The sequence below is a fragment of the Oncorhynchus gorbuscha genome, linkage group LG24 (genome assembly GCF_021184085.1).
Source record: "Oncorhynchus gorbuscha isolate QuinsamMale2020 ecotype Even-year linkage group LG24, OgorEven_v1.0, whole genome shotgun sequence".
NCBI classification, from domain to species: domain Eukaryota; kingdom Metazoa; phylum Chordata; class Actinopteri; order Salmoniformes; family Salmonidae; genus Oncorhynchus; species Oncorhynchus gorbuscha.
The window spans coordinates 10,719,922-10,745,967 of NC_060196.1; the positions used below are offsets into that span (position 1 = coordinate 10,719,922).

At 44.9% G+C, this 26,046-nt stretch overlaps 3 protein-coding genes across 5 annotated transcripts in view; 1 reads left to right on the plus strand and 2 right to left on the minus strand.

Annotated features, from left to right (window-relative positions):
• The window catches only part of LOC124012425 (zinc finger protein 449-like), a 70,242-nt gene extending 45,729 nt beyond the window's left edge, over positions 1-24,513 (plus strand). Inside the window, exons 1-7 of one of the 3 annotated variants that reach the window (XM_046326022.1) lie at positions 15,499-15,997; positions 16,521-16,651; positions 16,832-16,994; positions 19,418-19,581; positions 20,950-21,061; positions 21,293-21,420; positions 22,992-24,513. In XM_046326022.1, coding sequence (XP_046181978.1) covers positions 15,715-15,997; positions 16,521-16,651; positions 16,832-16,994; positions 19,418-19,581; positions 20,950-21,061; positions 21,293-21,420; positions 22,992-24,011 — 2,001 coding nt within the window. In that variant the 5' untranslated portion in view covers positions 15,499-15,714 and the 3' untranslated portion in view covers positions 24,012-24,513. Of the gene's footprint in view, positions 1-15,498; positions 15,998-16,520; positions 16,652-16,831; positions 16,995-19,417; positions 19,582-20,949; positions 21,062-21,292; positions 22,732-22,991 lie in introns of those variants that run through there. The other 2 variants (XM_046326025.1, XM_046326024.1) reach the window with 2 other exon arrangements.
• The window catches only part of LOC124012438 (zinc finger protein 606-like), a 1,040,669-nt gene that overhangs the window by 164,751 nt on the left and 849,872 nt on the right, over positions 1-26,046 (minus strand). The gene's annotated exons all lie outside the window — the stretch shown is intronic.
• The window catches only part of LOC124012437, a 971,157-nt gene that overhangs the window by 128,575 nt on the left and 816,536 nt on the right, over positions 1-26,046 (minus strand). The gene's annotated exons all lie outside the window — the stretch shown is intronic.

The following is a 26,046-nucleotide window of genomic DNA, read 5'->3' on the forward strand; positions in this document are numbered from 1 at the left end:
GGATTGTCCGTTTGTAAATTCAAGAACGTTTCGTCCGCGGAGCGTTCAGAGCGCATACTGGACGCTCTGGCGGAGGAGTAGGATTGATACAAGCGTTCTGACCTCACAACGGCAGTCAAGCACTCAAGTTCATCTTCATTTAACTAGGCAAATCGGTTAAGAACAAATTCTTATTTTACAATGACGGCCTACACCGGTTAAACCTTCCCCTAACCCAGACTACACTGGGCCAATTGTGTGCCGCCCTATGGGACTCCCAATCACGGCCGGTTGTAATAAAGCCCGGGATCAAACCAGGGTCTGTAGTGACACCTCTAGCACTGAGATGCAGTGCCTTAAACCGCTGGGCCACTCGAGAGCCCGAAAATAAGAGAACACCTCACTCTGACCATTTTACTCAACCTAGTATAGCTAGTTAGGCTGTTTTCATGTTATCCAGAGCATTGGTAACTCTAACTGTGCTGCTGGCAACAATTGAATTCCGCCTTTTCGCTGAAGTTTACTGTCACCGGCAATATTAAAGGGGTGTTGAGCTTTTGTAAATTCATCATTCAGGGGGAGAGTGCCCCGAAATCGATGTAGATAGCCAGAGCGCACCCTTAGTCCTGAATGAATTGTGAATAATGAGTAAGAAAGTTACAGATGTAGAAATATCATACCCCCCAAGACATGCTAACCTCTTACCATTACAATAACAGGGGAGGTGAGCATTTTTTTTTGGGGGGGGGGGTATGATATTTGTGCATCTAACTTTCTCACTCATCATTATTCAGGATTCATTCAGGATTATCCGTAAGCATGGTAGCATCCACATGAATATTGAAGTGTTTAGAACATATTATATTCTTATTTACAATAAAAGTGACTCAAATGACACAATACATTTTTTACCATTAATTTCTACTGGGCACAAAATTATCTGAAACACAACCAAAATAAACAGCAAATGCATCCAACACGTTTGTAGAGTCACAAGCTTGATGTAATCATTGCGTTCTAGGAATATGGGACCAAAAACGAAACTTTTGAATTCTTTAATACACATATAAGTGAACTTGTCCCAATACTTTTGGCCCCTTGAAATTAAGGGACTATGTACAAAAGGTGCTTTTATTTCTAAAGGGTTCACCCTATGGATAACCTTAAATAAAATCTGACAGTCTTCACTTTAACCTCAGTCGTGTGGTCAGGTGCCACAAAGGGAGACCTCGGGAAATCATAATTGGCTCAGAACAGGGCAGCACGGCTGGCCCTTAAATGTACACAGAGAGCTGAAATTAATAATGTGCATGTAAATCACAGGCTCAAAGTGGAGGAGAGATTGACTTCAGTGTTGAAGTGTTGACAGAAGTGTTGACATGCTGAATGCACCAAGGTGACTGTTTAAACTACTAGCACACAGCTCGGACACCCATACATAACCCACAAGACATGCTACCAGAGGTCTCTTCACAGTCCCCAGGTCCAGAACAGACTATGGGAGGCACAGTACTACATAGAGCCATGGCTACATGCAAGCAGTAGAATCAGATTTAGAAAGCAGATAAAAATACACCTTATGGAACAGCAGGGACTATGAAGAGACACAGACACACATACATGGATGTTGCACTGTGAATATGTGATAGTGGAGTAGTGGCCTGAGGGAACACACTAAATGTATTGGGTAAAGTGTTATGAAATATAATGTCATGTAATATTTACAATTGTATATAGCTGCCTTAATGTTGCTGGACTCAAGGAAGATGAGTTGCTGCCTTAGCAAGAACTAATGGGGATCCATAATAAACCCCAGGAAGATGAGTTGCTGCCTTGGCAAGAACTAATGGGGATCCATAATAAACCCCAGGAAGATGAGTTGCTGCCTTGGCAAGAACTAATGGGGATCCATAATAAACCCCAGGAAGATGAGTTGCTGCCTTGGCAAGAACTAATGGGGATCCATAATAAATACAAAGAGTCATTGTATCATTTCAAATCCAAAGTGTTGGAGTACCTTTGCCAAAACAACAAAAATTGTCCCCAATCTGTTTGGAGCTCACTGACCTTCAGGGAAGTGTCTGACGCCCTCCCAGCTCCCCCGTCCCTATCCCTCCACTCTCGCCAATTACCACCAGTGGAACTTAACTATAATGGAAAACAAGGAACAATAATGACTTGACCTCCTAATTTTAACTCTTTTTCATTTTACAGAAGGTTTGCAAGTCACAAAAATAAATACAATTACATTGTCGTATAGATAAATCCTTCCCTCCCTCTTTCCAAGCCAAGTTTGTCCCTCTCCACCTCCCCCTCCCAGTTTTCCTCCCCCCTTAACCCCCCCAAGCCAAGCTCGTCACACCCTCCCCCCTTTACCCCACCCAAGCCAAGCTTGTCACACCCTCCCATCCTTTCCCACCCAAGCCAAGCTTGTCACACCCTCCCATCCTTTCCCACCCAAGCCAAGCTTGTCACACCCTCGAATCCTTGCCAAGCTTCCCGTCTCCCGTCTTTTCCACCCTCCCTTCTTCTCAGATACATTTACATACATTGACTTACTCTTCCATTCTCCTTTATTCACATACACATATACCCTATGCATCCACACACCCATTCACTCCCTCCCACACGTATTAATTCACCCTCCTTCACACTCCCATTCATATGAACAGACACACACACATACACCCACACACACCTACACTCACGCCCAAACACACACACATCCATAGAACAGTTGGTTCAACTTTATTTGAAGGCTTCATAAAGCATTGAGATAGGGTTCATAAGCACTGCATAAATGGGCCACAAATCATCTTTAACCGTATTTCATGCTCTATGAAAGATGTATAACTATGTCAAACAGTTATGCCACATTATGAATCTTTATAGAGCATGATATACGGTTATAGATGAGAGGCTTCACAAATATGTAGTGTTATGACGCCTATATGAAGGCTTTATGAAGCTATCATAAGATGCACATTAAAAAAAGTGTGACCAAATAGCTATAGTTATCTTTTGTATTGCATTTTCAGTGTCCATGTAGACAATTGGCATCGGCTACTTCTATCGTTACTTCCTAGAGAAGAATAGTTACTTGGGGAAAGTAGATTATAAATGTCATTGGGGGGAGGGGGAAAGAATATTATCTCAATTTACCATATTATCTTAACTTAGCTGATCATAGGCATCACGGTATGTAGCCTAGTGTGCTCATCATTTTTTCCTACTTCGTCCTCTTCTCAGAACAGGGGGCTCTCCTTCTTCAACTGGAAAGGTTTCTTGTAGCTTGATTAGGGCTTCACTGGCGCTTGTGAATTCCATCCTTTACGTTCCCTTCCATACCCACAGCACTGCCGGGAAGCGGAGTTGAGATTTGATTCCTTCTTCCTCCAGTGACTATCTTATCGGAATGTATTCTCATCGGAATGTATTGTGTTTTCTCCTCAGCCTAGCCGACAGGTCCTAGACAAATCGAATGGACTGGCTGTGGATTTTGATCTCCTTTCCCCCCTGTGCTTTCAGAAGGTTGACTTTGGTCTGATAGTTCCACAGCTTGAAGATTACCATTCAGGGATATTTAGCGTTCTTCTGTTTCACGCCCGATCCTTTGGCATCGTCCTAGATCCTCTGGTGCTATATCAACATCAAATTCCTCTGATATCAACATCAAATTCCTCTGATATCAGTTTGATCACGTAAATGGAAAGGTGTACTTCAAACAGACAAACAAAATGAGGAATTTTGTCATACATGCAAAAATGTGAGATTGGGTTTACTGAGGTGAGCACACTATGAACTACAGTCTGAATGGTATTTGGTCAGGGTCCGTATCCACAAAGCCTCTTAGCCCTCATCTACAAAGAGTCTCAGTAGGACTGCTGATATAGGATCAGTGTTTCCTTGTAGATCATAATGAATAAGATTATACGGAAAGATCCTAGATCAGCACTCCTACTGAGACTCTTTGTAGAGAAGGGCCGAGGTCTTGTTTAATTGTGTCTTAAGTGTGGGCCCATGCCTTTTGAATGATCAAACCATTAAAGAGTGTCAAGTAATCAAATCAACTAATACGTTTGCATAGTATCAAATAAACTAACATGTTTGCATAGTACTCATAGAAATCCCTCATTGCCCAATCAGATGATACTCCATAGCAGGGTGGTCATATCAGTTTTCTTGATCCAACATCCTCTCTCTCTGTATCTCTTACAGTCAGTAGACATGGAGGATGGGAAGCCTGATCTGCTGATAGTCAAAGAGGAGACCATAGAAGATGAACCAGAGAGCATTTACCTGCTGAGTGGACTAAAGATGGGGGATCAAGGTAAGGAGAAATACATATAGCCTACATACAGTAATAGGTTTTCAGTGGGAATAGTGATACGTGGGCAGCAGATAGCCTAGTTGTTAGAGCATTGGGCCGGTAACCGAAAGGTTGCTAGATCGAACCCCGAGCTGACAAGGTAAAAATCTGCCGTTCTGCCCCTGAACAAGGCACTGTTCCGAAGCCGTCATTGTAAATAAGAATTTATTCTTAACTGACTTGCCTAGTTAAATAAAGGTTAAATAAAATAAATAAAAATAATCCTGGCAGTTATTTGTTTTCTTCCTTCTTAAAATGAAATCAATACAACTTATGTTCAAATACAAAAACACACATTATAATGTATGAAAAAAACTCCATATGTAGAGTTCTATGACATGTTTTTAGTCTATTTTGTAACCTCTTGCTGCAGGTTTTCAGTGGGAGGCTAACAGAGGAGACTGTGTGGCCATCTTGGATTCCCAGACCGGTGCAGCCAAGAGCCCAGGGGAAACATAATAAATCAACTCTGGGCTGGGGAACGACACTGTTAACCACAACCAGAAACAGAGAGTGGAACACAAAACAACATCCACACTTAGTCTCCATGACAACAGACTGGATGAGACCAGGGCAAGGTGTGGATTTGGTCTGCAGGGACAGGGAGGTGTCCTTATGCGGCGGGAGAGAACAGACACAGACTCGGCTAGCGATGCTCCGTCCTGCTCCTATAGTTGTGATTCAGAGAGACTGATGGTGCCTCAGGTTAACCCCCTAACAGGTGCTGCCTTCAGCCTGCATTCTATAGGATCTATCAACTGGAATATGGACCCTGCAACAACACAGACACTCCCTGGCCTTTGTCCTCCTCACACTCCCCTAATGTTAAACCAGACATCAGACAATGCCAGTGCCTCAACACTAAATGGCTACACCAGCCGATTGACAAATGACAGTAGTAGTAACACTATCAGTAGATCCGGTGGAAAAGAGAAGTTCTTCCCGTGTTCATTCGGTGGGAACGTCTTCAGTTTCCCCAAACAGGTGGAGCTCCACCAGAGGATGCACATGGGGGAGAAATCGTTCGGCTGCCATCTGTGCCGGACCAGTTTCTCCCACTAGTTCAACCTGAAGAGGCACCAGAGGGTAACACAGGTGAGATATCATACTGCTGCCACAAGTGTGAGAAGAGGTACTCCCACCAGCACCAGCTGAAGGTCCAAATGGAAGAAAGGCTGATTGCCTGTACGCCCTGCGGAAAGAGGTTCTCAGACGAACTACCTCAGGATACACCAGCAGAAAATGCATCTGGCCCATGTATAGTAATATGTGTTGTAGTACTAGTATGTTTGTAGTTAATTCTGTTGGTTTAGGATGTAGTGGGGAACTGGATGAGGTGAACTGAGGAAAGAATGAGTATGATGAGGCCGAGTAGATGATATGGTGATGGTTGTTGTAATGCTGTCTGTAAAAATACTTCACTGATAAAGAGTGACAACTATGTCCGTTTAGGTTGATACTAGTGTGTTATAATGAGGAAATAGTGCCATGGTGTACATGATATAAAGTAGTAAAGATGTGTGTATTGTTGAACATTTTCCAAAGTATTCCAAAATGTACTTAATCAAAGCGAGGGTACAAGATGTACAGAAAAGTTAAAGTGTTACCATAGTGAGAAAAAAATATTCTACTGTTCACATGTATCATTTTGTGCAATAAAAGTAGTGTATGACCATTTTGCTGAAATTAAATACAGTGCTGACTGACTTGGTTCTTTTTGTATCATTGCAGGGATTGAGTTTCAACACATATGGACATTTTAGTTTAATAATAAACTCTAAGGGCTCCATATTGTTAGGTTGTCATGTTTGTCATTTATTGTCATGTCTTGTCCCTGTGCTCCCCATGCTATTCGTTTCCCTCTGCTGGTCTTGTTTGGTTCTATCCCTCTCTCTCCCCCTCCCTCTCTCACTCTCTCGCTCTCTCTTCTCTCTGTCGTTCCGTTCCTGCTCCCAGCTGTTCCTATTCCCCTAATCATCATTTTGTCTTCCCACACCTGTTCCCGATCCTTTCCCCTGATTAGAGTCCCTATTTATTCCTTTGTGATCCGTTCCTGTTCCGTCGGTTCCTTGTATTGTATTCACCATGCTGTGATTGCGTTTCGCCCTGTCCTGTCGTGTTTTTGCCGTGATTGTGTATCACCCTGTCCTGTCGTGTTTTGTGCCTTCATCAGACGCTGCGTGTGAGCAGGTGTCTCAGTCGACTACGGCCTGCGCCTACCCGAAGCGACCTGCAGTCTGTGGCCGCTTCTCCAGTTGTTTTCCCCTCTACAAATCTAGAGGATTTCTGTTATTCCGTTTTGGACTTTAATAAACTCTGTTTCTGTTAAGTCGCGTTTGGGTCCTCTTTCACCTGCATGACAGAAGGAACCGACCAAGGAATGGACCCAGCGACTTCAGACGCTCGTTACACTGCCGTCGAGATCCAAGGAGCCATGCTCGGCAGACACGAGCAGGAATTGTCTGCTGCTCGCCAGGCCGTGGAAAACCTGGCTGCTCAGGTTTCCGACCTCTCTGGACAGTTCCAGAGTCTACGTCTCGTGCCACCTGTTACTTCCTGGCCTGCCGAGCCTCCAGAACCTAGGGTTAATAACCCACCTTGCTACTCCGGGCAGCCCACTGAGTGCCGCTCCTTTCTCACGCAGTGTGAGATTGTGTTCTCTCTCCAACCCAACACATACTCTAGAGAGAGAGCTCGGGTTGCTTACGTCATTTCACTCCTTACTGGCCGGGCTCGAGAATGGGGCACAGCTATCTGGGAGGCAAGGGCTGTTTGCTCTAACGATTTCCAGAACTTTAAAGAGGAGATGATTCGGGTTTTTGACCGTTCAGTTTTTGGTGGGGAGGCTTCTAGGGCCCTGGCTTCCTTATGCCAAGGTGAACGGTCCATAACGGATTATTCCATTGAGTTTCGCACTCTTGCTGCCTCTAGTGAGTGGAACGAGCCGGCGCTGCTCGCTCGTTTTCTGGAGGGACTCCACGCTGTGGTTAAGGATGAGATTCTCTCCCGGGAGGTTCCTTCAGATGTGGACTCTTTGATTGCTCTCGCCATCCGCATAGAACGACGGGTAGATCTTCGTCACCGGGCTCGTGGAAGAGAGCTCGCATCAACGGTGTTTCCCTGCTCCGCATCGCAACCATCTCCCCCTCTGGCTTTGAGACTGAGCCCATGCAGCTGGGAGGGATTCGCATCTCGAATAAGGAGAGGGAACGGAGGATCACCAACCGCCTGTGCCTCTATTGTGGAGTTGCTGGACATTTTGTTAATTCATGTCCAGTAAAAGCCAGAGCTCATCTGTAAGCGGAGGGCTACAGGTGAGCGCAACTACTCAAGTCTCTCCATCAAAGTCCTGTACTACTTTGTCGGTCCACCTACGCTGGACCGGTTCGGGTGCTACATGTAGTGCCTTGATAGACTCTGGGGCTGAGGGTTGTTTCATGGACGAAGCATGGGTTCGGAAACATGACATTCCTTTCAGAGAGTTAGATAAGCCTACGCCCATGTTCGCCTTAGATGGTAGTCATCTTCCCAGTATCAGATTTGAGACACTACCTTTAACCCTCACAGTATCTGGTAACCACAGTGAGACTATTTCTTTTTTGATTTTCCGTTCACCGTTTACACCTGTTGTTTTGGGTCATCCCTGGCTAGTATGTCATAATCCTTCTATTAATTGGTCTAGTAATTCTATCCTATCCTGGAACGTTTCTTGTCATGTGAAGTGTTTAATGTCTGCCATCCCTCCCGTTTCTTCTGTCCCTACTTCTCAGGAGGAACCTGGCGATTTGACAGGAGTGCCGGAGGAATATCATGATCTGCGCACGGTCTTCAGTCGGTCCCGAGCCAACTCCCTTCCTCCTCACCGGTCGTATGATTGTAGTATTGATCTCCTTCCGGGGACCACTCCTCCTCGAGGTAGACTATACTCTCTGTCGGCTCCCGAACGTAAGGCTCTCGAGGATTATTTGTCTGTGTCTCTTGACGCCGGTACCATAGTGCCTTCTTCCTCTCCGGCCGGGGCGGGGTTCTTTTTGTTAAGAAGAAGGACGGTACTCTGCGCCCCTGCGTGGATTATCGAGGGCTGAATGACATAACGGTTAAGAATCGTTATCCGCTTCCCCTTATGTCATCAGCCTTCGAGATTCTGCAGGGAGCCAGGTGCTTTACTAAGTTGGACCTTCGTAACGCTTACCATCTCGTGCGCATCAGAGAGGGGGACGAGTGGAAAACGGCGTTTAATACTCCGTTAGGGCATTTTGAGTACCGGGTTCTGCCGTTCGGTCTCGCCAATGCGCCAGCTGTTTTTCAGGCATTAGTTAATGATGTTCTGAGAGACATGCTGAACATTTTTGTTTTTGTCTATCTTGACGATATCCTGATTTTTTCTCCGTCACTCGAGATTCATGTTCAGCACGTTCGACGTGTTCTACAGCGCCTTTTAGAGAATTGTCTCTACGTAAAGGCTGAGAAGTGCTCTTTTCATGTCTCCTCCGTTACTTTTCTCGGTTCCGTTATTTCCGCTGAAGGCATTCAGATGGATTCCGCTAAGGTCCAAGCTGTCAGTGATTGGCCCGTTCCAAGGTCACGTGTCGAGTTGCAGCGCTTTTTAGGTTTCGCTAATTTCTATCGGCGTTTCATTCGTAATTTCGGTCAAGTTGCTGCCCCTCTCACAGCTCTTACTTCTGTCAAGACGTGTTTTAAGTGGTCCGGTTCCGCCCAGGGAGCTTTTGATCTTCTAAAAGAACGTTTTACGTCCGCTCCTATCCTCGTTACTCCTGACGTCACTAGACAATTCATTGTCGAGGTTGACGCTTCAGAGGTAGGCGTGGGAGCCATTCTATCCCAGCGCTTCCAGTCTGACGATAAGGTTCATCCTTGCGCTTATTTTTCTCATCGCCTGTCGCCATCTGAGCGCAACTATGATGTGGGTAACCGTGAACTGCTCGCCATCCGCTTAGCCCTAGGCGAATGGCGACAGTGGTTGGAGGGGGCGACCGTTCCTTTTGTCGTTTGGACAGACCATAAGAACCTTGAGTACATCCGTTCTGCCAAACGACTTAATGCCCGTCAAGCTCGTTGGGCGTTGTTTTTCGCTCGTTTCGAGTTTGTGATTTCTTACCGTCCGGGTAGCAAGAACACCAAGCCTGATGCCTTATCCCGTCTGTTTAGTTCTTCTGTGGCTTCTACTGATCCCGAGGGGATTCTTCCTTATGGGCGTGTTGTCGGGTTAACAGTCTGGGGAATTGAAGGACAGGTTAAGCAAGCACTCACGCACACTGCGTCGCGCGCGCTTGTCCTAGTAACCTCCTTTTCGTTCCTGTTTCCACTCGTCTGGCTGTTCTTCAGTGGGCTCACTCTGCCAAGTTAGCGGGTCATCCCGGTGTTCGAGGCACTCTTGCGTCTATTCGCCAGCGCTTTTGGTGGCCGACTCAGGAGCGTGACACGCGCCGTTTCGTGGCTGCTTGTTCGGACTGCGCGCAGACTAAGTCGGGTAACTCTCCTCCTGCCGGTCGTCTCAGACCGCTCCCCATTCCTTCTCGACCATGGTCTCACATTGCCTTAGACTTCATTACCGGTCTGCCTTTGTCTGCGGGGAAGACTGTGATTCTGACGGTTGTCGATAGGTTCTCTAAGGCGGCACATTTCATTCCCCTCGCTAAACTTCCTTCCGCTAAGGAGACGGCACAAATCATTATTGAGAATGTATTCAGAATTCATGGCCTCCCGTTAGACGCCGTTTCAGACAGAGGTCCGCAATTCACGTCACAGTTTTGGAGGGAGTTCTGTCGTTTGATTGGTGCGTCCGTCAGTCTCTCTTCCGGGTTTCATCCCCAGTCTAACGGTCAAGCAGAGAGGGCCAATCAGACGATTGGTCGCATACTACGCAGCCTTTCTTTCAGAAACCCTGCGTCTTGGGCAGAACAGCTCCCCTGGGCAGAATACGCTCACAATTCGCTTCCTTCGTCTGCTACCGGGTTATCTCCGTTTCAGAGTAGTCTGGGTTACCAGCCTCCTCTGTTCTCATCCCAGCTTGCCGAGTCCAGCGTTCCCTCCGCTCAAGCGTTTGTCCAACGTTGTGAGCGCACCTGGAGGAGGGTGAGGTCTGCACTTTGCCGTTACAGGGCACAGACGGTGAGAGCCGCCAATAAACGCAGGATTAAGAGCCCAAGGTATTGTTGCGGCCAGAGAGTGTGGCTTTCCACTCGCAACCTTCCTCTTACGACAGCTTCTCGTAAGTTGACTCCGCGGTTCATTGGTCCGTTCCGTGTCTCCCAGGTCGTCAATCCTGTCGCTGTGCGACTGCTTCTTCCGCGACATCTTCGTCGCGTCCATCCTGTCTTCCATGTCTCCTGTGTTAAGCCCTTTCTTCGCACCCCGTTCGTCTTCCCTCCCCCTCCCGTCCTTGTCGAGAGCGCACCTATTTACAAGGTACATAAAATTATGGACATGCGTTCTCGGGACGGGGTCACCAATACCTAGTGGATTGGGAGGGTTACGGTCCTGAGGAGAGGAGTTGGGTTCCGTCTCGGGACGTGCTGGACCGTTCGCTCATCGATGATTTCCTCCGTTGCCGCCAGGATTCCTCCTCGAGTGCGCCAGGAGGCGCTCGGTGAGTGGGGGGTACTGTCATGTTTGTCATTTATTGTCATGTCTTGTCCCTGTGCTCCCCATGCTATTCGTTTCCCTCTGCTGGTCTTGTTTGGTTCTATCCCTCTCTCTCCCCTCCCTCTCTCACTCTCTCGCTCTCTCTTCTCTCTGTCGTTCCGTTCCTGCTCCCAGCTGTTCCTATTCCCCTAATCATCATTTTGTCTTCCCACACCTGTTCCCGATCCTTTCCCCTGATTAGAGTCCCTATTTATTCCTTTGTGATCCGTTCCTGTTCCGTCGGTTCCTTGTATTGTATTCACCATGCTGTGATTGCGTTTCGCCCTGTCCTGTCGTGTTTTTGCCGTGATTGTGTATCACCCTGTCCTGTCGTGTTTTGTGCCTTCATCAGACGCTGCGTGTGAGCAGGTGTCTCAGTCGACTACGGCCTGCGCCTACCCGAAGCGACCTGCAGTCTGTGGCCGCTTCTCCAGTTGTTTTCCCCTCTACAAATCTAGAGGATTTCTGTTATTCCGTTTTGGACTTTAATAAACTCTGTTTCTGTTAAGTCGCGTTTGGGTCCTCTTTCACCTGCATGACATAGGTACTTGAATCACTGTGTTAGAGATGGGCTTGACTGTGTTTAACATTTTAGAACATCACGTCATGTTTCTGTGTGTACAGAGAAGAGTGTCTAATATAAACCTTTATGCTTTTCTGTACAATCTTTGTTTGCAGTCCATGAAGACCTGCTGATATCCAGTTTTACTGGTGGGAGAGACTGGATCTCTGAGGCGGCTGGTCACAAACCATTGCCCAGGATCAGTATCCTGGGTCAGGAGCCGTCGTTCTTCCTTCCCGAGTCAGAACCAGGACACAAACGCAAGGGACAGAGACTCCACCACATGGAACACAACCGATGGACAGGTGGACTGAACAACCTCAGTCCTGGTGGTCATCGGAGAGACAGAGGCTCCAGTCAGGGATCCAGTCTGTCATTGGGTCACAACGTGGAAGGCTGAGCAATAGGACAGATGCAGACAAGCTGTATGCCTGCCCCACATGTGGGAAAATTTTTGCTGAGACAAAATATGTGAAGCAGCACCAGACCATTCACACCAAGGAGAGGCCCTTCAAGTGCAAACAATGTTACGAGAGCTTCTCCTTCCTGAGTATCCCTATCAGACATAGGAGTGTCCACAATGGGGAGAAATCGTAGCAGTGTAGCTTGAGATGTACACAGGGGATGTCTGGGAACTATCCTTTAGCTGACATATTATAGTCATCATGTGAAGTGTCTTAGAGAGTTTTTGTTGTTGTTGATTACTAAGTCCCTCAGTTGAGCATCTGGGCATGCTGTCTTTCTCACATGATACAGACTTGTTGTTTGGTGTGCTGGCATAGCCATAACTCTGTCATTTAAGTCTAACACTATATTCACCCTTTAAATTTGGTTTTTATTTTGTTCTATTCATAACAAATACAATGTCCCTCTTTTATATAATACCTTTATAACACCCCTTACCCCCACATTTATTTGGCATAATCAGGTGGCACCTGTTCCTTTATGTACTAAAAATAGGTCATCAAATCTGTTGATGAGAAATTGTGTTGTCTTTTAATTTGCTTGTTTATCATTTAGACTAAAATTTGGTTTCCTTGACTTCTTTCGAACATATTGTCACAGATCGAACAATGAGCCAGATATTTCACTGGATGTATAAATGTGAAGCATCTGTTTGCTGTAGCCACTCACTACTAAATATGGTGACGAGAGCAAGCCCAGTGGCCAGCAGTAGGAGGAAAAGGAGCAAGATGGATTTTGGCCGACATTCTGTTCATTTTCTCATCAATTAAACATTTGATCTCAATACAGATTTCTGCTTTCCAACTATAATATGTTAGGAAGAGAGTGGACTAAGTTTGGCAGACTTTACCCTTTGCCAAAGTTGGGGAAAAAGTGTTTTTTTAGGAGTGCAAGGGCGTTTTGAGTTATTGCACACGCGCACTTCAGAGTAGGCGTTCCCAAAGCAAAAGCTGCAAATAGTGTATTCAGAACGTATTCAGACCCCTTGACTTTTTCCACATTTTGTTACGTCACAGCCTTGGATACCCCCCCCCCCCTCCTCCTCCCCGACCAAGGCCTCTCCCCCCCGGATTGCTCAGTTTGGCCGAGATGGCCAGCTCTAGGAAGAGTCTTGGTGATTCCATACTTCTTCCATTTAAGAATGATGGAGGTCTTGGGGACTTTCAATGCTGCAGAAATGTTATGGTACCCTTCCCTAGATCTGTGCCTCGACACAAACCTGTCTCAGAGCTCTAAGGACAATTAATTTGACCTCATGGCTTGGTTTTTGCTCTGACATGCACTGTCAACTGTGGGACCTTATGACTGTAAGTCGCTTTGGATAAAAGCGTCTGCTAAATGGCATATATTATTATTATTATATTATACTATATAGACAGGTCTGTGCCTTCCGAAATCATGTCCAATCAATTGAATATACCACAGGTGGACTCCAATCAAGTTGTAGAAACATCTCAAGGATGATCAATGGAAACAGGATGCACCTGATCTCAATTTCGAGTCTCATAGCAAAGGGTCTGAATACTTATGTAAATAAGGTATCAGTTGGTTTTTTTTAAATAAATGTGAAAAAAATTCTAAAAACCTGTTTTCATCATGGGTATTGTGTGTAGATTGATGAGGATTTTAGAATAAGGCTGTAACTTTAACAAAATGTGGAAAAAGTCTAGGGGTCTAAATACTTTCCATAGGCACTGTATACACAACAGTATTTGAAACCCCTTCAAATGCGTGGATTCGGCTATTTCAGCCACACCCGTTGCTAACAGGTGTATAAAATTGAGCACTCACCCATGCAATCACTATAGACAAACATTGGCAGTAGGATGGCCTTACTGAAGAGCTCAATGACTTTCAATGTGGCACCGTCACAGGATACCACCTTTCCAACAAGTCAGTTCGTCAAATTTCTGCCCTGCTAGAGCTGCCCCTGTCAACTGTAAGTGCTGTTATTGTGAAGTGGAAACATCTAGGAGCAAGAACAGCTCAGATTCTAAATGGTAGGCCACACAGGCTCACAGAACGGGACCGCCGAGTGCTGAAGTGCGTAAAAATTGCCTGTCCTTGGTTGCAACACTCACTACAGAGTTCCAAACGGCCTCTGGAAGCAACGTCAGCACAATAGCTGTTCTTCGGGAGCTTCATGAAATGTGTTTCCATGGCCGAGCAGCTGCATTCAAGCCTAAGATCACCATGTGCAATGCCAGGCGTAGGCTGGAGTGGTGTAAAGCGCGCTGCCTTTGGACTTTGGAGCAGTGGAATTGTAAAGTTTGGTGGAGGAGGAATAATGGTCTGTGGCTGTTTTTCATGGTTCTGGCTAGGCCCAGAAAACAATGATATTCTAATTTTATTTTTTATCTAACCTTTATTTAACTAGGCAAGTCAGTTAAGAATAAATTCCTATTTACAATGATGGCCTACCCCGGCCAAACCCGGACGATGCTGGACCAATTGTGCACTGCCCTATGGGACTCCCAATCACGACCGGATGTGACACAGCCTGGATTCGAAACAGGGACTGTAGTGACGCCTCTTGCATTGATATGCAGTGCCTTAGACCACTGTGCCACTCAGGAGCCCATTCTAGAAGATTCTGTGCCTCCAACATTGTGGCAACAGTTTGGGGAAGGCCCTTTCCTGTTTCATCATGACAATGCCTCCGTGCTCAAAGCGAGGTACAGAAAGGGTTTGTCAAGATCGGTGTGGAAGAACTTGGCTGGCCTGCACAGTACCCTGACCTCAACCCCATCGAACACCTTTGGGATGAATTGGAACGCTGACTGCGAGCCAGGCCTAATCGCCCAACCTCACTAATGCTCTTGTGGCTGAATGGAAGAAAGCAAGTTCCCGCAGCAATGTTCCAACATTTAGTGGAAAGCCTCCCCAGAAGAGTGGAGGCTGTTATAGCAGAAAAGGGGGGACCAACTCCATATTAATGCCCATGATTTTGGAATAAAATGTTCGACGAGCATACTTTTGGTCATGTAGTGTACATGTGAATCTGAAATGAGGTCGATCTGAGTGCGATGCAAGTGCTGGCTGAGGCTGCTGAGCACCACACTGAAATTAGTGGGGGAGGGGCACAGTGCGTCCAAAATAAATTATTGAAGAGGACAAATTGGTTGGGTTGTGTATCGGAGGACGCATGACTTTCAGTCTCTCCCGAGCCCGTACGGGAGTTGTAGCGATGAGACAAGATAGTAGCTACTAAACATTTGGATACCACGAAATTGGGGAGAAAAAGGGCTAAACAAAAAAAAAACTTTTAAAAAAGTTGATGATGGCTTGAGGTAGGAATAAATACAGTTAATTAGTGGAGTATACAATTTTGAAATTATAAAGTTAGATGGTAGGGTATTTATTTCTTACATTTGTATTTTTCAAGCAAAGTATAGGGGAGTTGTACTGCAGTCTAGTAGGTGGCGGTAATGCAACAAATTGGATGTCAACCGCCGTTAAATTTCATAGAAGAAGAAGAAGTAAACGGAAGTGAACAGTGACCAGGAACAATTTCCACGTTAGCGTTTTTATTGTCGTTAATTATACGTTTATTAACACCATGGAACTCAAAATATGACTAATTGAACTTAACAGCATTACATACTCACCCCATGTAGTCTTTAATTCGCGTTGGAAAGGGGACTTGTTCGATTTACGTTATCTTGGTAACGCTAGCTGCTAACGTTAGCTAACAATGGCTAACTGTATGGTTTTTCACACTCAAATTGCCTCCATTATGGAGGTGCTAGCGAATGCAGCCGTGGCAGATATATGTAAACTCGTAGATGACGACTATGCAGTGTTTCGTTTGGAAATAACTCAAAGCCAGAAAGAAAACAGGACATTGAGGAGGAAACTACAGCTACTGGAACTGAAGACGGCACGGGAGCGCGCCGAGAGGACAATGCGAGAGCGCGTCGTCGCCAGTCGTCCCAGTAGTGTCAAGATCCTCGACCGATACAGAGGAATCGCAAGAGGTAAATCAGTGGAGGCTGCTGAGGGGAGGATGTCTCATTATAATGTCTTGAACGGTGCAAATGGAATGACATCAAACACATTGATACCGTTCTGCTAATTCTGCTCCAGCCATTACCACGAGCCCGTCCTCTCCAATTAAGCTGCCACCAACCTCCTGCTGTGATGTTCATATATAGCTCAGTACAGTAGCCCCATTCCCCTCTGTACATGTGTTCAGATGTGTTACCCAGAATTTGGTCTTGGTCAGTTTTTGGACAGTATGCAATAATTCCCCTGATTACTTATCCATCATATTCAAACCAGATTCTTGATTTACTGCATTTCCTATTATTTACTCAACAATGTGATACATGGAACATAATACATACATCAATAAATAGTATATCAATAAGTTATGAGAAGTGTTACCTTACATCCTTGCCAATTCTAGATCTTGTTAAAACTGTTAATAGTCTACAACATAGAGGTAAGCATAGACAGTACCTAATTTAACCACCTCTTTTCCCCCAATCACTCTATCAGGTGAAGGAAATCTCACTGGAGGCCACAGGAGCTTTGTGAAGCCAGCGGGACATAATACATGGAGAGATGACCAACCAATCACTGTTGATGAGGGGAGTGGAACCTCAACCCAGCATGTTATCATAATAGAGGTTAGTGTAATAGTATTACATCAAAATTACAGTACATCAAATGTGGCCAGTTTATTTCAGAAAGGCTCCCCTCGGCTATTTACTTGCTTACATGTACATCCTAATTTATCTGCCATAGAGAAGCTTGTGAGACTTCCCTATGACATTGTTATCCAATAGCCTCCTCTCTTCTTGTGTCAGTCTGCAGAGGCTGAAAGTCCTGGGGTCAAGCTGGATAGGTCTAAAGTAGAAGAAGACCCACGGCACAGCAGAGATATCAAGACTGGAGGGACTGGCGCACTCCCTGTAGCCACGGAGGACCCTGCCCCAGAGCAGCCCAGGACCCGACACAGCATCACGGAGGTCAGTGGAACGCTGAACACCGTCCTCAAGTCAGAGACCAACACAGAGACTTTAACAGTAACACAAAGGCTTTTACACACAGGATCTGACCACAGGTCAGACTCGGAGAGACTGGGGCTTGGGGGACTGGGGTGTCCTCCTGCTCCAAGCTCAGAATATTTACTTTACAGTAACCCGAGCCCGAGGACGGTTCATTCCAATCCAAATTCAGGTGATGTGTTAAATGCTGGCGATGATCCGTGTTGTTCTTACACTACAGAGATGGACCCTGGCAACATGCCCTTGGGTTTAGAGACACAGACTGATCTATCTAGAGGAGACTGGAATCGGTACAGTAGTAGTGTGTACTCTGAAGGGTGCCTAGATAAGAAAAGGAAGGGTCTAGTTGTAGATGAAGTGACCGTGAAAGTGGAGGGTGACACTCCTCCCACATGGAATTCAGATAGTCACCTAGGCGATGGACACTCACAGGGCAGAGATTTCTTAGATTACAGGGAAAGCTTAGTGTCCACGTCGATGGGGCCTTCTGATTCACACGGGCGTATCCTTTTCGATCAGGTATTGAACTCAAACGACAGGACTGGAGCCCAGACTCAGGGAGGGGGAGCCACATCAGGCAATAGTAAAGAGAAACGGTTCCTCTGCATGTTCTGTAACAAAGGCTTCAGCTGCGCCCAGAAGGTGGAGATCCACCAGAGGGTCCACACAGGAGAGAAACCATACAGCTGCCCCCAGTGTCACATGCGCTTCGCCCAGTCTGGCAGCCTGAAGAGGCACCAGAAGGTCCACACAGGGGAGAAACCCTTCAGCTGCCCTCAGTGTGATAAGAGGTTCTCACGTCAGCACCTGCTGAAGACGCACCTGAAGGTCCACACAGGAGAGAGGCCGTTCGCCTGTACACAATGTGGGAAGAGGTTCTCAGAGAGGAGCTACCTCAAGATACACCAGAAGAAAAACCATTCCACTCTATAGCTTCTGAAGTGTTGATCACCTCCTGCATTAAAAACGACCATTAATTGTCATTGTTGTCAGCAGAAAAGATCCACAGATGCATTTGGATTAACAAGAGTAACAGATTTCAGTGTTGAATATTCCTGGGTAGAATATTCAACACTACGTAAAGGTAGACTCAGCGAGATGATGTAGATCCGTGTTCACCAACTGGCGGCTCGCGGTTCAGTTATCTAAGCAATTTAAAACTAATACATTCGTATTTGTTTTTATTGTTGGACATAAAACACCAGCAAATCAGTTCCAATTTATTTTAATTTTGGAAGTCTGTTCCTGAGTTTTCCCATGTTTAATAGAAAGATATGTGATCGTATACAAATTTAAGCAAGTTTTGAAATTATTATATTTTTGTCAAATATTATATCTGTTTGGGCTTCTTGCCTTCAATTTTCAGTCTACAAATTATAATTATGTTCCGGCCCCTTGACCATCTGCAAGAAATATATCGGCCCACAGCTGAATCTAGATGATGATCTCTGACTTCGATGCACAAAGTAAACAGCAGTAGTGGGTCAATTTCCGCAATAACTAAGAGTGTTGAAGCATGAGGCTGAACAAGGAATAACGAGAGTAACAGATTTCAGTGTTGAATATTCCTTGGTAGAATATAGTATCCAGACATTGTGTGATATATAAGGCATATATAAGCCTAATGAGTCAGTTTCATATTATGTTTGTACTGTACATTTGATGTTAAATCCATTACCTCCTTTCAACTACCCAAAAAATTCCCAAGACACTTTTAATGAGAAAAGAAATGCAGTTTATCGAGTAAATACAGATTTGTTCCTGTGACATGTGTATGTGTGGTTTTCATATGGTGTATTTAGAACTCGTTTATGTTTAATAAACACAAAATGTGACTTTTCATTCCAAGACTGTCATTGAGACTCTTTAGTATACATCACTTCTGATCTCACCATATTCTGCATGAACATGATGTTTTACCCAATATACATTTTGCACCTACTAAATATACCTACACATACCTACCACAGCAGACTGCTGAGAGGAGAATGGCAAATGGAATGACGTCAAACACCTGGAAACCATGTGTTTGATGTATTTTATACCATTCCACCTATTCCGCTCCAGTCATTAACACAAGCCCGTTCTCCCTAATTAAGGTGCCACCAAACTTCTGTGATACCAACAAACACCTACTGTACACATCAGAATAGTTGTCAGGTTTGTCTGATGACTTTTGACTTATCATAGCTGACTTATTTTTACCCACATCATATTTATGTCCACCATGATGGGTTTAAAAACAATGAAGTAATTCTGTAACTACAGTACAGGATTCAAATGTAGTGGGGATGGGTAAACACTCCATGTTGAAAGTGTGTTTATTATCTGTGTGTACATACCTGAGGGAGTGTATGTCTGTGTAATCTGTATCACCTCTCATCCAGGAGGAGGGTCCAGAGGTGCTGCTGGTGAAGGAGGAGGGGTGGGAGGAGGGTCTGGGGAACCCTGAGGGGACCATGGTCATGGAGGACAACCAGACTACACCACCTCTTGAACCCACAGAGGAACCAGCTGAGCAGCACAGGACCACACACAGTCTCACTGAGGTGAGCCCACTGAACTACTGTCTGAATGGTTTTAGGTCAGCGACAAAGTCACTCAGAGTATGAGTGCTGATCTAGGATCAGTTTAGTCTTTTAGAGCATAGTTAATAAGATTTATGTGGAAGGATCCTAGATCAGCAATCCTACTCTGAGACTTTGTGGATACAGGCCCAGGTTTTAATAATTGTGTGGCACCATGCCTTTGAATTGTCAAACCATTAAAGTATGTGTCATGGAAATTCTACACATGGGACACTCAAAGTCAATCTTAAATGAATCATTGTTTATTACCAGCATGCTGAGAGGTCAGTCAAACTTAGATGCATAAGGTATCAGTCTGAAGTGTATATATATATATTTTAAGTGAGCTCTACCGGGGCAGTCCCGTTAGTTGTCTTAAATATTTATGCAGGCAAGTTATATTAGCATGATTTAGCTTATTCATCATTCATAATTAATTCCTCATTAACGTTTGGTTCATGCATGTGACAGACGAATACCTCACAAGGCTTCTTCTGTACAAGCTGAGACCTTGAAACTGAGATATCCTTTCGTTCTCAAAACAAAGTTCTGAGTGTACTGCCAAATTGCAGATACTGATACTGAGGATTTGTTCAGTCAGTCACTTGTATGAACACAGAAATTGGTTATTAGAAATGCACAAACATCTCTTCCGAGTGGCACAGTTGTCTAAGGCACTGCATGGCAGTACTAGAGATCCTGGGTTCGAGTCCAGAGTCTGTCGCAGTCGGCCGCGACCGGGAGACCCATGGGGCGGCGCACAATTGGCCCGGTGTCGTCCGAGTTAGGGGAGGGTTTGGCCGACAGGGATGTCCTTGTCCTAGCGACTCTTGTGGCGGGCCAGGCAAAGTGCATGCTGACACGTTTGTCAGCTGCACAGTGTTTCGTCCGACACATTGGTGCGGCTGGCTTCCGGGTTAAATGGGCATTGTGTCAAGAAGCAGTGCAGCTTGTTTGGGTTGTGTTTCGGAGGACACACGGCTCTCGACCTTCACCTCTCCCGTGTCCATAAGGGAGTTACAGCAATGAGACAAGACTGTAACTACCAATTGGATACCATGAAATTTGGGTAAAAAAAAAAATCCATCACAACTGTCAAATAATCAAATTAACTAATGAGGTCTTGATAAATTTTGTCTTAAGTGTGGGACCATGCCTTTTAAATAATCAAACTGTTAAAGAGTGTCAAGTAATCAAATCAACTAACACGTTTGCATAGTATCAAATAAATTGACCTGTATGCATAGTACTCATACCAATCCATCATTGTCCAATCAGAAGATGCTCCATAGCAGGGTGCTCATATCAGATTTCTTGATCCAATATCCTCTCACTCTGTATCTCTTACAGTCAGTAGACATGGAGGATTGGAAGCCTGATCTGCTGCTGGTCAAAGAGGAGACAATAGAAGATGGACCAGATAGTATTGACCTGCCGAGTGGACTAAAGATGGGGGAGCAAGGTAAGGGAGAAATACATATAGCCTACATACAGTAATAGATCTACACTGGGAATAGTGATGCACCTGGCTATTATTTTTTTTCTACATTCATAAATACAATTTATGTTTACATATAAAAACGCACATTATAATGTATATAATGTATAACCAGGTGATTGACCAGGTAAAAAAACAACATGCGTAAAGGTTTCTATGCCATGTAAAGTCTTATTTTGTACCCTATTCCTGCAGGTGGTTGGCTGGAGGCTAACAGAGGAGACTGGGCTCCCATCTTGGATTCCCAGACCCAGACCAGTGCAGTCAAGCGCCCAGGGAACAACATCACTGAGCAGGCCAGGACCAGAGGTGACATAGTGGAGGTCAGTGGATGGGACAGCGTCCTCAACTCTGGGCTGGGGAACAACACTGTTAACCAGAAACAGATAGTGGGACACAAAACAACAACCAATCTTAGTCTCCATGACAAGAGACTGGCTGTGACCAGGGAGAGGCGTAGATTTGGTCTGCGGGGACGGGGAGGTGTCCATATGAGGTGGGAGAGAACAGACACAGACTCGGGTAGGGATGCTCCGTCCTGCTCCAATAGTTGTGATTCAGAGAGACTGATGCCTCAGGTTAACCCCCTAACAGGTGCTACCTTCAGCCTGCCTTCTATAGGATCTATCAACTGGAAGATGGACCCTGCGACAACACAGACACTCCCTGGCCTTCATCCTCCTCACACGTTCCTAATGTTAAACCAGACCAAAGACAATGCCAGTGCCTCAAAACTAAATGGCAGCACCAGCCCATTGACAAATGACAGTAGTAGTGACGTTATCAGTAGATCCGGTGGAAAAGAGAAGCGCTTCCCGTGTTCATTCTGTGGGAAAGCCTTCAATTTCCCCAAACAGGTGGAGATCCACCAGAGGATGCACACGGGGGAGAAACCATTCGGCTGCCAACTGTGTGAGAAGAGGTTCTCCCACCAGCACCACCTGAAGAGACACCAGAGGGTCCACACAGGGGAGAAACCTTTCAGCTGCCCCCAGTGTGAGAAGAGGTTCTCCCACCAGCACCAACTGAAGATGCACCTGAAGGTCCACACGGGAGAGAGGCCGTTCGCCTGTATGCACTGCGGGAAGAGGTTCTCCGAGAGGAGCTACCTTAGGATACATCAGCAGAAAATGCACATGGCCCATGTATAGAGTATAGTAACATGTTATGTAGTACTAGCTAGTATGTTTGTAGTTAATTCTGTTGGTTTTGGATGTAGGAGGGAACTGGATGAGGTGAACTGAAGAAAGAATGAGTATGATGAGGCAGAGTAGATGATATGGTGATGGTTGGTGTGATGGTGTCTGTACAAATGCTTCACTGATGAAGAGTGACACATTTTCCCCCTTTAGGTTGATACTGGTGTTTTATAGTGAGATAATTATGATGCCTTAATTAATGTTTACTTTATGTGAAGTTGTGTATTATGTCATGTTGAGCTTTTTCCAATGTATTCAACAACAAAAAAATTTAAGCGGGGTACCAGATTTACAGAAAAGGTCAAGTGTTACCATAGTGAAAAAGTTATTATATTTGTCACGTATCGTTTTGTGCAATAAAAGTACTATACTTCAAGTTGTCTTAGTGTATGATCATTTTGTGAAATTAAATACAAAATTGACTGTGCTGACTGACTTGGTAATTTTTGTATCATTTGCAGGGACTGAGTTTCCCTTATCTCAGTCTAACCAGAACATTATACTTCATTCTTGATTCAACACATATGGAATTGTTTTATAATAAACCCCAAAGGCTCAATATTGTTAGGTACTTCAATCACAATGTTAGATATTGGCTTGACTGTGGTTAACATTTTATAATATCATGTTTCTGTGTGTACAGCAGAGTTTCTTACATAAACTTTTATGCTTTTCTGTACAATTTGTGATTACAGTCTGCTGTCCATGCGGACCTGCTGATATCCGGTGTTGCTGGCTGGAGACACTGGACCTCTGAAGCGGCTGGTCACACACCATGGCCCCGGATCAGAACCCGGGATCAGGAGCCGTCACTCTTCCTTCCCGAGTCGGAACCAGGACCCAACCACGAGGGACAGAGACTCCACCACCACACAGAACACAACCAGTGGACAGGTGGACTGAACAACAGTCCTGGTGGTCATCAGAGAGACAGAGGCTCCAGTCAGGGATCCAGTCTGCAGCCCAGACCCTTCTCTTCACAGTCTCAGTGCAGGGATGAAGCAGGGCCTGGGGCTGATAGAGATAGAGATAGACCTTCCTGTTCCTATGATACAAACACCACAGTGTCCATGATGAACAGAGAAGGTCACCCTGGGCCTCAGCCTTCACAAACAGTGGTGAGTGAACCCCTTGGGGGTAGTCTAACAGGAAGTCTGTCTTCTCCTTCAGGGTCTCATCTAATGCCTAATGACTGGGTTCATAGGAGGCCTGGGTCTAGCCTTCCTCAGTTACCTCATGGTTACCCCACCAATACAGACACGGTCAGGATGGGTGTTCACCACAAGAGGTACCTAGCCTATAACACGGCACCTAATCTCAACAACACCCAAACAATGGCTAGAGGTCAAGGAGGGAGCTCAAAGACTAACCACCTGAGGGTGGTGGCTCCTGCTTCTACCTCCTCTGGGTCACAACGTGGGAAGCAACGCATTAGGACGGACGCCGACAAACCGTATGCCTGCCCCACGTGTGGGAAGCGCTTCTCTGAGGCAAACTATGTGAAGCAACACCAGACCGTTCACACCAAGGAGAGGCCCTTCAAGTGTAAGCTATGTTACAAGAGCTTCTCCTTCCTGAGTAACCTTATCAGGCATAGGGGTGTCCACAATGAGGAGGAACCCTTCAGCTGTACCCAGTGTCACATGCACTTTGCCCATGCTGGCAACCTGAAGAGGCACCAGAGAGTCCACACAAGGGAGAAATCCTCCAGCTGACCCCATTGTGAGAAGAGATTCTCCAGCCAGCACCAGCTGAAGATGCACCTCAAGGTCCACACGGGAGAGTGGCTGTTCGCCTGTACACACTGTGGGAAGAGATTCTCAGAGAGGAGCTACCTCAGGACACACCAATAGAAAACCATTCCACTCTATAACATAGAAAGTAACCATACCACTCAAACCCTGAATTAAAGACAAACATGAATTGTCATTTTTGTCAGCTGATGCATTTGGAATAATGAGTGTAATAGTGTTGAATATTCCTAGGTAGAATATTGCATCCAGACATTTATAAGCCTAAAAAGTCTGTTACATATTGTGTTTGTACTGCGTTGGATATATGATGTTCACAAATACCATTCAACTACTTAATTTCTTTCCAAAGACACTTAATGAGAAAATAAATGTAGTTTATCATACATATTTGTAGTTGAGACAGGTGTATGTTGGTGTATTTAACACTTGTTTATGTTTAATAAACACGAAATGGGACTTTTCATTCTAAGACTTTCATTGAGACTAGTATACATCACATCCGACCTCATCACACCAGTGGAGGTTCCTCAGAGGAGGAAGGGGAGGACTTTAATTTCTTATTTTTTAAATAGTAAAACATTGAAAAAAGTTATCCTTTTTAGATAAGACTACTAAATATATTTACGCCATCAAATCGTTGATTAAAACACACTGTTTTCTAATGGAATACAACTTGGCCGCTATGAAAGTGAACTGTGTTTACTGGTGATACGGGGTGTATTCATTCTGACCATTCTGTTGAAAAACGTTTCTTAAACGGAAGCAAATGGAACGAAACGGGGATAAACATACCTGAATTTGTCCAATGGAAAGTCTCGTTTGCAACTGTTGGACGAATGATTACACATTAGATCAACTAGATGCAGGGAAGAGTGTGCAAGGCGGTATTGAATGTGTCACTCACTGTCTGTCCATGTGTAACTGTCTGTCACCTCAAATAATTCTGTCGACCTGTGTACACCTACTTTGTAAACTTTCATTCATAGGCTAGGTGGTAGCAACCGATCAATGTTACATTGAACTGGGTGAATGGAATATGAATGAAAGTCATCCAATATACTGTAATAGAAATAAGGCCATGCTGATGAAGAAAAAAAAGACATTCTGAAGCCCACTCCCAACCCTAACCCTGTAGTTCATATAGAAAATGCGCTATTGGCTACAGTCAAAGACTGCAGAACGATTTTTTTGACAGGGGTGCAGGGTTTTATTTTTTGTTGCCTGATATAGATATGTTTAAACTTATAACGTCTGAATGCTTCGATTTAGTTGACATTGGTGAAGACGTTTAGGTACTTGGGAAAAAATACAATACATAAATAACGGGACAGATTTTCTGTGGAAAATCTTCAAATGACATCAGTTTGACAGGTTATCAGGAAACATAAACCTGTGAAAACGGCCCAACGTGTTTCTGATAAGATTTCAGTTCGGCTTCGATGCATATTTGATGTGGTTAAAATACTATCCGTTTTTATGAGGCTTTTATGATGAAGACAGCGCCTCTACAGATGGTATCTAATTGAGCATTGCATTATCTCAAAATGCAGAAAGAAATTGCCTACGTTTGGTGTATCATTTTAGTGCAATACATACTTAATTCTGCAAGAGTTATTATAAAGGCTATAGCCCTATTCTCACGGGACTAGTATTACTAGAGAACCTCGGTTATGTACTTATTATTTATTTATGTCCGTTATCCCGGTGGACGATTCAGACGGGATTCTTTTTTTTGCCCCCTGTGATGCTTTCTTTTTTTATTCTATAAATTGACAGTTATGACGGAAGCCTATAGGTTTTTTTCTAGGCGTGAAGATTATTCAAGAAATCCAGGCGATGACAGGCCAGGCTGATAACTTGAGCTTGGTTCCCAAGTTTCTAAACCATACCAAACCATCTTTGGTAAAGTGTCGCCCTAATATTTGAATTGAGGAAGTGTGATCATAATCATTCGGATATTTTAGCCATCCGCAGTAGAATACGTCCTAAATGCCCC